This window comes from Amblyomma maculatum, chromosome 11 (genome assembly GCF_055883805.1).
Source record: "Amblyomma maculatum isolate TAMU_Amacu chromosome 11, ASM5588380v1, whole genome shotgun sequence".
NCBI classification, from domain to species: Eukaryota; Metazoa; Arthropoda; class Arachnida; order Ixodida; family Ixodidae; genus Amblyomma; species Amblyomma maculatum.
This window is the reverse complement of record NC_139354.1, coordinates 162,989,462-163,003,372: the sequence shown is the minus strand read 5'-3', so window position 1 is coordinate 163,003,372 and position 13,911 is coordinate 162,989,462. Positions and strand designations below refer to the sequence as shown.

The following is a 13,911-nucleotide window of genomic DNA, read 5'->3' as shown; positions in this document are numbered from 1 at the left end:
AATTGTAGAAATTCTTTCATCTCTCACTTATACACTCTCAGAAAGCAATGAACTCAAATATGGTCCTCCTCTTTCTTCTGTGAAGGGTGCCCACAAATGCCTGAAACCAACCGTGAGCAGAGTCGCAAAACTGGAATATCAAGCAGCATCCAGAAAGCGCAAATTTTCAACCAACCATATAGTGTGAATTATCGGTTGCGATATTGATTGTCGTTCAAATGAATGGCTTAGGCTTTACACAGAATGCTATACCATACTTCCAAACTTCACTGGATGTCAGGGAATCGTGCTTATACAGTCGAATCTCGCTATAACGAAGTAGTACAGGGCATGAAAATTTATTCATTATATCCAGTATGTGTTTTAAAAGTATGTGCTCAAATTGCTGCAAAAAAATCTGCTGATAAAATGAAACAAAATGCGCACCAATATGGACAACACAAAGGTGAGAACATGCCCATTTTAATTAAAAGCTTGGTACTATAAGCAAGAAATCTTGCCTTTCATTCCATGTTGGAGAGCAGAAATGGATACTCAAGAAGAGATGTTGCCTCCGCGCACAATTTGCACGATGGAGCTCGATGAGTGCAGCGCACTCTCTCCATGGCCGTTCATGACCTCCGAGATCACCGCGCGCAGGGGAGTGATCTCGGAGACCATGGGCCGTTGGTGATAGTTTTTGTGGCTGCAGCTAGATGATGGGGCATGTGAACACGTGGGCGATTTAAACGCACTTCTGCGGTGGGTGATTTACACGATTGAAAAATTGCGTTTGTTGATGTTTTTTCGCGCTCATTTACGCATTTTTTGTTGTTTTATTGGAGAGGAACTGCTTTGTTATAAACGATCTAGCGTCAGGTATTGAATTGCTCATTTTGTTATACGGAAAGAACTCCCATAGCAATAAAGAATAGACTAACCAAACTTTGATATTAATAGGTTTTACCCGATAATTCAATATATCCGTGTTCGTTATGGCGAGGTTCGACTGTATTCTTCCTATGTTGGGAAAAAAATCTAAATGTAAACACGCAGTCAAGATTGAGGTAAGCACATAATGACAGACATGACACGCTCACCCTGAGGGCGACGGCCGTGTATTCTGTGATGACCGACACGTCCACGGTGAGCTTCCGCAGAAGGCGCAGAAGCATGCTGGGCTGCATTTCCCTGCGCAGCAGACCTCAGTTGACCCGAATGCACGGTTTAAACACGATCAACTGAACGAGGAGCAGTTCAGGCGGGAAAGGTTAAATACTCGCTCAAATAGAATGGCTGCTTTTCCAAGATGGCCTAGCATGCCAGTTGCATTCCTTGGCCCCAAGCTAAGATTTCTTTGTTTTTGCATTGACATCTTACTGATGGCCACCTCACTTCCTCCTGCATGCAATGCTCATTACCCCCTCTGCAATGCCTGCTTGGCTTCCTACACTGCTGAAAACGCTGGTGAAGCACTTTGGCCCCCTTGTTAGCAAATCTCAATAAATAAATGGGCACAGACAGATTGCAATGAGAGGCATCGATAGTGAAGAACACCCTCACTGAAAGTCGAACACAACTTGCAGGTAAAATCAATTGCAGAATCAATCCTTTCTCATCAGCTTTGATATCTCACCCACCAGTGTATCTTTTGCCACCACTGGGCAGAGTTGGTCACGGCACTCAAGTGTTTTTCAGCGAGTGGTGATAGCCTGTACACTTCACTGATGGACAGGGAAGCACCACTGATCTCTGCAGCATAAAAGGTGTGCTAAGGAAACATCACTCTAAAAGCTCTTTTCTTCTAGCTGATGATACATTCAAGTATATTGAAAAAAATTTAAGAAATTCTGATCCCACGACATGTTTATTTCCCATGAGTGGAGCAACAAAGACACAGCAGCCCTCATCTCACAGTCACTACAATGGGTTGTTCCAAGGAAAAGATTGGCCCTGGCGAGCCTTACTGGTCCCTCAACTAAATTTCTTTTACACTCACACAAATGTTGGTCTTAACAGAGAGATTGGCTCAGAGATTGGTCAAGCGGTTTGGTTTTTAGGAAAGTCTCTTGCTTCTTGGCGAACGCCTATAATCAACGGCAGACAATCGGAGCTGCATATGCCGTCAGTGCGAATCACTAACTAACCCCCAACTCGACTAGCAGATGGATGCCAACTAGGAACCGGATAGCTTTTCAGCCAAGCAAGCTATGCATTATGTAATGCCATACAAGCACACCATAACAAGGATTCTGTGCCAACAACCGCTACCAAACACCCACCTGGTCAGGGCGACGAGGAAGTCTGAGACCTTCTCTCGCTGTCCCTTGGTGAGGATCTTGACCTTGGAGAGGCGGTAAACGGTGTGCAACGTGGCGTCCAGCAGGCTGGCGTAGTTCTCTGCGTCGGTGAAGTAGCTGTAGTACTGAATCAGCATGGGCAGCACCGAGTTGCCAATGTAGCGGTTGAGCGCCAGTGCCATGTCACTCTCCACATTGTCCGTCTGCACACCATGAGTACTACACTGTACCAATTTGTTATCAAAGTAGTATCTTCCAGGCAGAATACTGAGAAAGAAAATCCAAAATCAACCACAAAGCAAAAAGGAAACAAAGTCGGCAAAGAAAAAAATCATGACAGTTTAAAGTGGTTGCACTGGTAAACTGCGTGAAAGCACAGTCCATCTGGTGCATTTATGTTGGTAAATTTTTGGCCGATCAAAGCCAAATTTTGTGAATGCCCAGGCCAATGCTCATGTCCACCATGATGGATAGTGGCAGCTGTATTGACTGGTGGATGGACACGATGCACCACACTTTAACTCTTACTGCTGCCATGCTAGACTCGCAAACTTAAGATTAGGCTCCAGAAATGGCCAGTCTTTTGCAGCTCCACTCATGGTTTTGTCTAAAAACAGAAGCGCGCCATCATTTCCTGACATCAGCAATAGAGAGTGACGGCTGTGACTACATACAAGCACTTTTGTCATGTGTGTAATGAAGAAAACTGAGATAATAATCATTGCTTATTCATCTCTGGAATTAGCTAGCCCAATTAAAATGAAAATGAACCAAACAACGACAAATATTGGTGTTTTTGTATGCTGCACATGACCTCAGCAAGTGTATGACATCACAGCCATCTCTCAATGGTTAAAACTGACATCATTGCACAGACAGAATACACAAAGAAAATTTGCCGCCTCTACTCTGTTAAATTGCATCAGGAACAAAAAAAAAAGAAAATCAATATATGTCACTTCTGCTTGACAAGTACAAGTGACAAATGGGAGTTAAAACCTGGGTAGGCAAGGCACTAAATCCTGTTCTCCCTGAACAGCACCATGCACAGCTGAAAACGTTCTTTTCGTGGCATACCACAGGGAGAAAGTCAGAGTTCAGCAGTATAGGTTGATAAAAAGAGTTTGGAAATTGCTCTGTCCAGTGACACAACTATCACTCAAGGCGGCAAAAGGATAAAAATAATGCAAAATGTATGCTATTTTGGGTGGCACACAAGTAATCGGCACCAGGGCAAAGAAAAACATCACAATTTGTGAGCGGTGGCATGCCAACGACTCACAAGTTTATTCCGATGACACAAATGAACGTAGGGGACACTTTTACCTACTTATCATCATCATCATCATCATTATCATCAGCCTGATTATACCCACTGCAGGGCGAAGGCCTCTCCCATATTTCACTTAACCTGGTTCTGTGCTAGCTGCATCCACTTGACCCCTGCGAATTTCTTAATCTCATCCGCCCACCTAACTTTCTGCCGCCCCCTGCTACGCTTTCCTTCCCTTGGAATCCAGTTTGTTACCCTCAGCGACCATCGGTTATCTTCTCTTCGCACTACATGTCCTGCCCATGTCCATTTCTTCTTCTTAATTTCAACTAGAATGTCGGTAACTTGAGTTATTTCTCTGACCCATTCTGCACGCTTCCTATTTTTTAATGTTACCCCTACCATTTTTCGTTCCATAGCCCTCTGGGTTGTCCTCAGCTTAAGTAGGACTCTCTTGGTTAGCCTGCACGTTTCAGCCCCATAGGTGAGTACCGGCAAGATGCAACTGTTGTATACTTTCCTCTTGAGCGATACCGGTAAGCTGCTAGTCATAATCTGCGAGTGCTTGCCAAATGCGCTCCATCCCAATCTTATTTTTCTTGTTATTTCCTTTTCATGGTCCGGATCTGCGGTTACTATCTGTCCTAAGTAGACCTATTCGCCTACTACTTCCAGTATTTCGCTACCTAATGTAAACTGCTGTTCCTTCCCGAGGCTGTTGAACATTACCTTAGTCTTCTGCATATTGATTTTCAAGCCTACCTTTCTACTTTTTCTGTCTAGGTCATCAATCATTATTTGCAGTTCATCCCCCGAGTTGCTTAGCAAGGCAATGTCATCAGCAAATCGCAGATTACTGAGGTATTCTCCATCTACCCTTATCCCTAACTGCTCCCATTCTAAGTCTCTGAATACTTCCTCTAAACAAGCTGTGAATAGTACTGGGAAGATTGTGTCTCCTTGCCTAAAACCTTTCTTTATGGGAATTTTGTTGCTTTCTTTATGCAGAACTATGGTTGCTGTGCAGCCACTATATATATCACCTACTTATCAAGCACTCTGCAAAATGCTTGACAAACTGGGTACAAAGAATACGCATGCAACCAGAGAAGGAAGTTTCTTGTAATATGTGAGGTTTGATTTGGTTTGTAGGGTTTAACGTCCCAAAGCGACTCAGACTATGAGGGGTGGCATAGTGGAGGGCTCTGGAAATTTCGGCCCACTGGGGTTCTTTAGCATACACTGACATCACACAGCACATTCAATCCCGCATCCTTAAGCACAGTAGTCGAGCACCCTCACCACTACATCACCATGGCAGGGCGGAATAAAAACTAAATGACCTGACGAACAGTGAGCTTGCTATTGCCACTCATGATGTGAGAACTCAACGCATGCAGCCATGGAGTTCAGTTCCCCAGGGTCGTCCGACATAGCAGTAAAGCTTGCACGTGCCATCATTTGGCTCACCAGCAAAATCATTGTATCCTTCAGTGAGATCGGCAGCACGTTTTTCACAATCGTGTTCTTCTTTGTACAGGTTCATACTGATAGATCCTTCGCTACCTCAGTTAAAAGCAACTATGCCTGCTTAACCGGGTCCCAAGTGCATGCGGTGTACTTTTTGCGAATTATTTGCCGCCTCGTGCAACTAAGTAGAGCCCTGACCAAATTAGAAGAAATTTTAAAAATCATATCTGAGAACAGGCTTTCCTAGAAACTGGTGAGAAGAACTGCTTTTCAGAAAATGAAACGGTGCTTGTAAACTGTAAGCAAAAGTGGAATTGTGAAAAGAAACAGTCAGAATTGTGAGCACACAAGTTGTGTAAATGAACAAAAAAATCGACAGCCTGAAAAATAGGAACTGTAGAAATATCCTAAATATTTTTCTCTGAAAGAGGACGATAATAAAAAAGCAACTGCACGCGAATAGCGTAAGATATCATGACATTGTTAATACCACATCTATCAAACTATTCACAGACAAAACTGAACTGCTATTTCAGTTATGAAATGTTACTGATGTGTTTTGTAGCGAGAGCTATATTGACCACAGTCTTGCCATTTCGCCATGCCTGTCCGTGCCTGTCCATGCCTGTCCAAAGAGCAAAGAAAGAAGAAGTGGTGGGAGGCGGTAGCTAGCAGCTGACATGGTGGAACACTAACTGGACTTAGGGCTTCCTGACATTAATTTGGCAAGAGCTGCCAACTCAGGCCACCCCTTTCATATGGTAGGGTGATATCACAATCAGCCTGCCAAGACCCTTGCATTCACATTATCCCTAGGCAACGCAGGCACATTAATACGACTAAAGCAGGGCTTTATATGTTGGCTGGTAGCTTATGCTATCGCGTCATCACAAAGGTGGGAGCGAAAGCAAAGAAAAAGGTGCCGTAGAGGAGGGACCACCGCATGATAGAGGCTTTCGCCTCATCGCACTTTAGCGGTCAAAAGTGCCCCCTATGGAATAAATAAAGCTGAAACTATAGAGTAAACAAATCCATGTCTTTACTTTCAAGCCAAACCTAAGCACAAAGGCACGCGGCCAAAGGAAAGAAGGAAGACCAGGGACATGCCTTTGCACTGAGAACTATGTCTCTATGACATCTAGCGTTTGTCCTGTCTGCCTACCCGCCGTGTGTGTCCTCCTTGTGCGCTAGCACCATGCCTGAATATGTCCTTAAGTCTAGAATACCAACTAGCCCGACAACTAACTCTAACAACTAACCAAACCTAAGCGTAGCCATGCAGATAGCTCTTGCGTAACTCCAGGTTTAAAAGCTAAGCCACAGCTAATTTTTTTTTGCATTTGCACTGTACGTCGGTTGTTGTTGGGTCTGAATTTCTCTGAAATTTTGCTTTCCATGATTTTCTGAATTGCTGACTTTCTGTGCTTGCAACTATGTCAGCCCACTCCTGTATCGTCCTGTTAAAAAAATAAATAACAATATCTTCACACAATGAACATTTTAATTTTTATCAAATTTCAGCTGCGGCTTCTTTTCCTACTTTTAAGCCTCGCTGCGGTGGTGCAGTGGTTAGGGCACTTGACTGCTGCGAGCAAGGATGGGGGATCAATGGAGGCAAAAAGCAAGGCACCCATGTGCTGTGCGATGCCAGTGCACGTTAAGAACCCCGGGTGCTCGATATTTCCGGAACCCTCCACTAGGATGTCTCTCATACCTTGAGTAGCTTTGGAAAGTTAAAAACCCACAATGTAATAAAATCGGAAACCTTTGAGTGGAAATGGACTAGTATAGAAAGCAATAACTAACCCTGTCCAGCATGGTGGCTGCCCTGAGGTCAGGTAGGAAGCCATCTTCAAGTAGGCGGAAGAAGGTCTCCTGCGTCTCAAGTCCGTACACCCGCTCCAGAAACATCACGATAGACTGCTTGTGGTTGGGCTGCAGTCCAGCCGGTAGGTCACTCTTGTTCTGGGCTGCAAAATTTCAGCCCAAACCAGTTACAGTGCTTAGGGGCCAAGCTCAGCTGCTTAGCCTTCATGCAAGGCAGACAGAAAAGCAAGGGAGAGAACCAATCTTTGGGGGCACGCAGCCTATAACGTTGTTAGTGGCAAGAGTGGTCTAGCCAATAGGCACAAAATGCAGCACGCTCTCTCCTTAACACCTTCTTCCTTGCACTCGTTCATGTTAAAATGCCAAAATTACATGATCTGTAAGAGCAACGACATCAGCCAACCCTGTAAAATGCACATCCCCACTATCAGGCATTGCAGCACATGACGACGATCCAAAAGAGCACAATTTAAAATAAATTACAATAGAGGACTCACTGGTGTCCCCTTTGCGGGGCATCTGCAGGGTGAAGCGCAGGCTGAGGGCCCCAAGCAGGTCGTCCAGGGGCACCAGGGAGCGGAGGATGGCACGCGCACGCACGCTCTCGTTCTTGCCCTGCGCAATGGTGGCCGCCTCGGGTGCACATCGCCCCAGCAGGTCCACCAGGGTGCAGTAGAAGTTGAGGATGGCCGCCCCCATGTCGATGTCATCCTCACCTGGCTCCTCCATCTGTGCACCCTGTTGTGTTGGGGGAATCAACATTGTTTTCGCAATGAATAATTGCGGAGAATTTAAGCCCGCCTAATGCACCATTTAGAAAGTACTCAAACATTATGGCTAGCAGCTTACCTGTATCCCTCAAGAGGAAAGTGTATAACAGTTACATCTTACCTGTAATCACATATGGGGCTGAAATGTGGAGGCTAACGAAAAGGGTTGAGGACAACGCAGAGGGCCATGGAACGGAAAATGGTAGGCGCAACTTTAAGAGATAGAAAGCGTGCAGAGTGGGTCAGAGAAATAACTCAAGTTACTGACATTCTAGCTGAAATTAAGAATAAATGGGCTCAGGCAGGACATGTAGTGCAGCGAGAAGACAACTGATGGTCGCTTAGAGTAACAAACTGGATTCTAAGGGAAGGAAAGTGTAGCAGGGGGCGGCAGAAAGTTAGGTAGGTGGATGAGATTAAGAAGTTTGCAGGGGTCAAGTGGATGCACCTAACACAGGACCGGGTTATTTGGAGGAAAATGGGAGAGGCCTTGGCCCTGCAGTGACAGCACTATGCTTTACTGGCACTCACCTATGGGGCTGGAACATGAAGTCTAATGGTTGTCTATCAAATGGAAAATGATAGGTGTGATGATACGAGACAGGAAGCAGGTCAGGGAACAAATGTGACAAGGAGAAATGGGTATGAGCAGGACATGTAGTCTCTAAGGGAAAGTAGGAGTTGGGTGGAGATTAGGCCTGCGCTTTGCTTCTTCCATCACTTGCCCGATACAGTGCTCCCCTTTTCCCACTAGGGTAGAATGGTAGGCAGGCACAGTACAAGCAGGCATCTAGACACAAATTCCACCACTTTCATCCATGTCGTACTAAACCTGCAGCACAGAGATAAGCGGCACTGATCAAAGAAGCCTATCTCGTAGCATGTTAGCACGATAAATTCTTGATCAGTGCATGTGTTTGAGATGGCCATGACATGTTTTTCTGGAAGCTTTCTGGTGACTGTGGGTAGCTCAGCTTGGCTTGTTTAGTAAATTTCAGTTGCAGGTCGGTGCTTATCTTATTAACTTGCCTCGTTATCTTTGGCGCTGCAGGTTCAGTATAAGACGTTACCACCTTGCCCAAAAATCCAAACTTGACATGGTCGCGTGTCAACTCGCAACTTAGTGACCGATTTGCAAATTTCATGACAGACACTGCTTTTTTTTCCAAGACGGAAGTTTTAAGTATTTCGCAGCCTTGGCCTGAATCCATGTGAAGCATAGATCAAAGTGTCAGCCCAGGGGAAGCTGGCTCCTTCCAACTGTGCACCCACCTGCTGCTGTTGCTGCAGACGTTCGGCAGCAATGCGCTCCGACATGCGGACAGCCTCCCGGATGGCATCCAGCAGGCCTGGACCTTCGCCACGCAAGGCCGGACCCAGGCACTCGGGCCGCCGGATCAGCAGCCGGATCACCAGGTTGGCATTCTCTTCCACCGTCTCCCCTGCAGTAAAAGGATATTTTCATTAATAATCCCAGATCACATTGCATCGTGTTTGCACTGGCTAGCTGTTACAGCTGGAGTTGTCTGAAATGACCAACAGATCTCCCCAAATAGAAAATTTCTACATTCATTTGCAGTGCAAAAAAACATCTACATACAGTAAATGTCCCAGTAAAATGCTCGAGTTGCCCTGTAAAGCAATGCAAGGTTATATAGCTCTGTGTGGTGAAGCACATGCCAAAGTCGACATCTAACACATTGCAGTTAGAAGAAAGTGGCCGGCAGACACCATGTACCTTTGGTGTTCTCAGCCCCCAACAAGCTATCAAAGCTTTGCTGCCGCATTTCTGGCGTTTGTGAAAGGGGTTGCAAAAAGAGGCATGGCGCCTCCTATTTAACAGGAGTGGTACACAGCTTGCGCCTTTCTTGTAGCTCTTCCTATATAGGCCAAACTGGCCGTTGTGTTAATGACCGACTACGGGAGCATGCAAAAAATGTAGACAATAATGATAAAAATTCAAACCTTGTAAGGCACATTTCTTCCTGCATTAGCTCGTGTAAGGCAAGATTTGAGATGACAAAGATTCTAGGCAGGAGTACCAATGCAAAAGCCCGGCTTGTCTTAGATGCCTTCCATGTCAGAAAACTATCTGATCACTGCGTAAGTGATGCTTCGTTGCAGATCTATGATGCTGAAGTTTCATATCTTGATTCGTTTGTGTAAAATTGCAGTGTTTGTGATGTGTTTGCCTGCTCTACCTATACGCATGCTCTGCTTTTCTGTATATATGCTGTTGTTGGTTCACCCCATTAAACAGTTGATAGTTGCGCACGTGAACTGTTGTATGTGTTTCTTCCTAGGTCCTGTCCAAGTTGTTGCGCATTTCCCTTATATACTATGCAGATCCAACTAGCCCGACAACACGCTCTTCTGAACATTGCAGTTATCCTCCTTTTTCCTTATCTGTAATTCATTAGCACTGCCAAATCAGGTAGTGTAATTAAAATAAAACAGCAGACACCGACCGTTGACCCAGACGCAAAAGCGCAGGAAGTCCAGGTAGCGCTCTCCCTCCACAGGGTCCCACCCAACGTCTGGGTAGCCGCGGTCCACAAGCTCCAGGTTGGACTGGAGCCCACAGCGAGACATGTAGGCTGCTATCTTCTCCAGGTTGTGCTCCCGCAGGGCCAGAGCCAGCTCTGAGTTCTCCATCAGGGAGCTGTAGGCCACGTCCAGTGGCGTTGAGCCCCGCAGGGAAGGACGGGCTGCCAAGCAAGACTGTAGGTCACAAATGTGCCAAGCACAAAATCCACAATTTCTGCCGTAGTAATGCAAAAACCTGTTTTGAGCCATTGCCATAGCTCAGAGCAACATGGTTTCAACATGAAAATTTTTCGTCGCATTGAAGCCACTGAGTTCCTTTGCATGTAAACCAGCCTGAATTCCAATCGCAGATCTCGAGCACACTCTGAGACTGAGTCCCTAAATTCGGAAAAGCACCCATGCTTCCCCATCACTCACAGAGAAAGGAACAGTGTTCTCTTCAATCTCTTGTACCTACTATGGACTGGGAGACTGCCTGAAAGAGGTATATGCCTATGTCATGCAGACTTTAGTCTAATCCCCTGATTTTAGCGAAGCAATCTGGGCTACTACACGCAGCATCCTCGGCTCGGCAACTGCTCCCTATCTACGACTGAAAGAAGCAGTAGAAAACAAACACTCGCCAACATAACAAAAAGAAAAAGAGAAAGACCCTTTACAGAGAGCAGATCCGCTGCCTCCAACCGATGGCGCCACTAGGTCATTTCTGGCCTTCGGAATGCATCGGTGGTTAGTGCGGAGAGCTGCTGCGCAGCATGTGTAAAAATGTCGACAGGCGTTCAAACACCACCGCTTTGGTGCAGGTGTGTCTTGTCTGAGCAATTTGCGAGAAAGTAGAGCTAATGACCTTGTGGTTCATTAGCGGAAAAATAGACGACGCTTTCTACATACGGTGGACATGTACAAAAGACCTAGAAAGGAAAAGGACCAGGCAGCCTTTTTTTTTATGTTTCCTGGGAGAGGAGAGCGCCTGTGAGTTGCAGGGAAATGACTATTGTAAACCTCACCCGCCATTCCATCTCAGCGCCGGCAATAGCTGTGGAAATGCGAGAACGACCCTGACGTTTGCTCAGGAGTTAATTATATTGCGTCTTTGTGCTGCTGCTGCGTCATTTCTGTAGGATTTTAAAGAGTATCTCGGTGTGGATATAAATGTCTGCGCATTCATAATGAATTCATTGTGCAGAGGTGGAAGGGCACCGTGTGCAAGCCTGTGAGCCTGCATTCATGCTTACCAGGCAAGCACTGCTGCAATACATCTGTAATAATTGCTTCTATCATGTAACTAAGGTACTGATCAATGGTGAATTTTAGCATGATAAATCTTCAGTTGACCGGGTTTGCTAGATCTACGGGTGCTGAACTTCGGTACAGTTGCCAGTACCTTTCGCCCGAGAGCAGGTGAACGTCGCTGAGCGCCTGACGTAGCCTTTGAGCAGCGTAATAGTCTTTGAAGCAGGGTGTCTAACCGGAATTTTTTCTGGTTCGGTTCGGGTTCAAACTCCCGCCTCTCGGGTTCAGGTTCGGTTTCGGCTCCGCAAACATCCCGTTCCGGTTCGAACCAGTTCGACCCTGCCCGAACCGGTTCAAACGGGTTCAGAAAAAAAATCGGGTATATTTTTTACTCCACTTTTTTAATGCTGAGTTTTCTTTCCTGTTCCAGTATATAATAAAAGCTGAAAATTCATATAGTAGTCTATCTATCCATGCGCTCACTGCTGTTTCTTGCTCACGTGCTGTCCTGCGTCCTCTTCTCTTGGTCTCCCGTGGATCCATCATCACTGAATGTGGCATTCAAGCATGCGCCTATCCATTTCAACCTCAGCTCGATTGTTGCCAATGATGCTTCGATAGCAAGTTGCTGTGTCCCGCCTCTGCATCTGCCTCCCAGTTTGGCTCCGACTGCGCTGGTGATCTGGCAACACGGATGCACGTGCAGCACTATCTTCGAGGCGCGGTTATTTATTCGTCAGTTTCAAGCCAGCCAGCTGGGGCACGACATCGCAGCCGCCATGCGCTCACCGCTGTTTCTTGCTCAGGTTGGTTACCAGTTTCCCGCTGTATGCTATTGCAGTTCCAATCGATGTATTATTGCGGTGTCGTGCCCCGACGGCCTGCTTTGTGGTATGAAAAAGTGTGCTGCTATGTGGAAGTGTGGTCATGGTCTCCTATGTCAAATTTTACTGCTATTATCTGGTGACGTTGAGAGCAACCCCGGTCCCGATTACGATGCTCCTCAGTTTAGTTCGGATAGTGAAGCTATTGCTGGGATTTACGCAGTATTGAAATGTCTAGAACTACGTCAGACGCAGTTTCTTCAGGAACTCCACATGCTCAAACAACAGCAGAGCGCTACAAGTACATCTTTGCAAGGCTTCCTGAGCAGTATCTCTGCACTAGAGACCGACTTGCATTTCTTACGGCAGACTGCAAATGCTCGTACTCCGAATGCATTACCCTGTGTTGACACCTTATCCAGCGATATTGCCCATCTTAAGGCTTGTTTTGAAGATGTATCCAATAGGTCCCGCAGAAATAACCTGCTTATTCTAGGTCTAAAAGATTCCACAACAGAGAGTTGGTCTGAATCTGAAAAAAATGTGCGCGCTTTCTTTTCCTCTTTCCTTCTCCAAGATGTTCCTTCTGAAAGTATCGAAAGGGCTCACCGAATAGGTCGCTTTGTTGACGGCAAAACCCGACCTATTGTCGTTAAATTTTGCAGTTATAAGGTCAAGGACAATATCTTATCATAAATTTTGCAGTTATAAGGTCAAGGACAATATCTTATCATGTGGCTCTAGGCTCAAGGATACTAAGTTTGCCTTGCGCGAAGACTTCACGCCTGCGGTTAGAAAGGCACGTTTCAAGCTTTCACAATACGCTCGTGATCAGGCTTTTCCTTCGAAGTTGCGATTTGATAAGCTTTTCGTAAATAAAAAGTGCTTTGTCTATGATTGTGAACATGACCGAGTTGTTGAGCTTAGGGAATAGCAAAAAGGGAGGCAACTGCCCGCTCACCAGCATGGGCCTGATCTTCATCATCAAATTTTGAATTGACAATTCTCATCGTGAATTGCAGAAGTATAAAAAATAAAACTGATGAATTTTCTGCCCATGTTTCCTCCGTTAAGCCTCATGCTATAATTGGCACTGAATCGTGGCTAGATGATTCCGTTCTGAGCCCAGAAGTTTTCCCAACTGGTTATAATGTGTATAGTCGAGACCGACACTTGCATGGTGGAGGGGTATTTCTGCTAGTTGAGGAATGCTTTCGCTCTTCAGCAATAACAGCGCCCTTAGTTGGCTGCGAATCAGTGTGGTGTAACCTACGCCTAAGCAATGGAAGGGACCTGACTATTGGTTCTGTCTACCGTCCCCCTTCCGCTACCAACCCTGACATTTTCAGGTCACTGTCTGAATCCTTGCTTGGCTTAAAAAATGACTCTGTTTGGCGGGGATTTCAATATGCCTGATTTCAAATGGGTCGACTACAAACCTCTTCGTACGAATCAATCTTCATTGTCTTTGGCTTTTTGTGGATTAATTACTACTAATGATCTATATCAGTACGTCACTGAGCCTACTCGGGAAACTCAGCACTCATCTCCAGTGTTAGATTTACTCTTCTGTAACCGACCACCGGTAGTGCGCGGCACTGTTATCATACCAGGAATAAGTGATCACAGTTGTGTTATTGCTAATGTTAGGCATTTTCCTTATTTAATTCCAAAAGGTCTCCCTAGGA

General features: G+C 45.7%; 1 protein-coding gene across 1 annotated transcript in view; it reads right to left on the bottom strand.

The window, feature by feature from the left end:
• The window catches only part of RyR (Ryanodine receptor), a 1,181,579-nt gene that overhangs the window by 536,999 nt on the left and 630,669 nt on the right, over positions 1-13,911 (bottom strand). Inside the window, exons 56-61 of the mRNA XM_084584752.1 lie at positions 10,088-10,327; positions 8,892-9,061; positions 7,347-7,587; positions 6,829-6,992; positions 2,262-2,482; positions 1,080-1,170 (exon numbers count right to left, since the gene is read on the bottom strand). Of these exons, the coding sequence (XP_084440878.1) occupies positions 1,080-1,170; positions 2,262-2,482; positions 6,829-6,992; positions 7,347-7,587; positions 8,892-9,061; positions 10,088-10,327 (1,127 nt within the window). The remainder of the gene's footprint in view (positions 1-1,079; positions 1,171-2,261; positions 2,483-6,828; positions 6,993-7,346; positions 7,588-8,891; positions 9,062-10,087; positions 10,328-13,911) is intronic.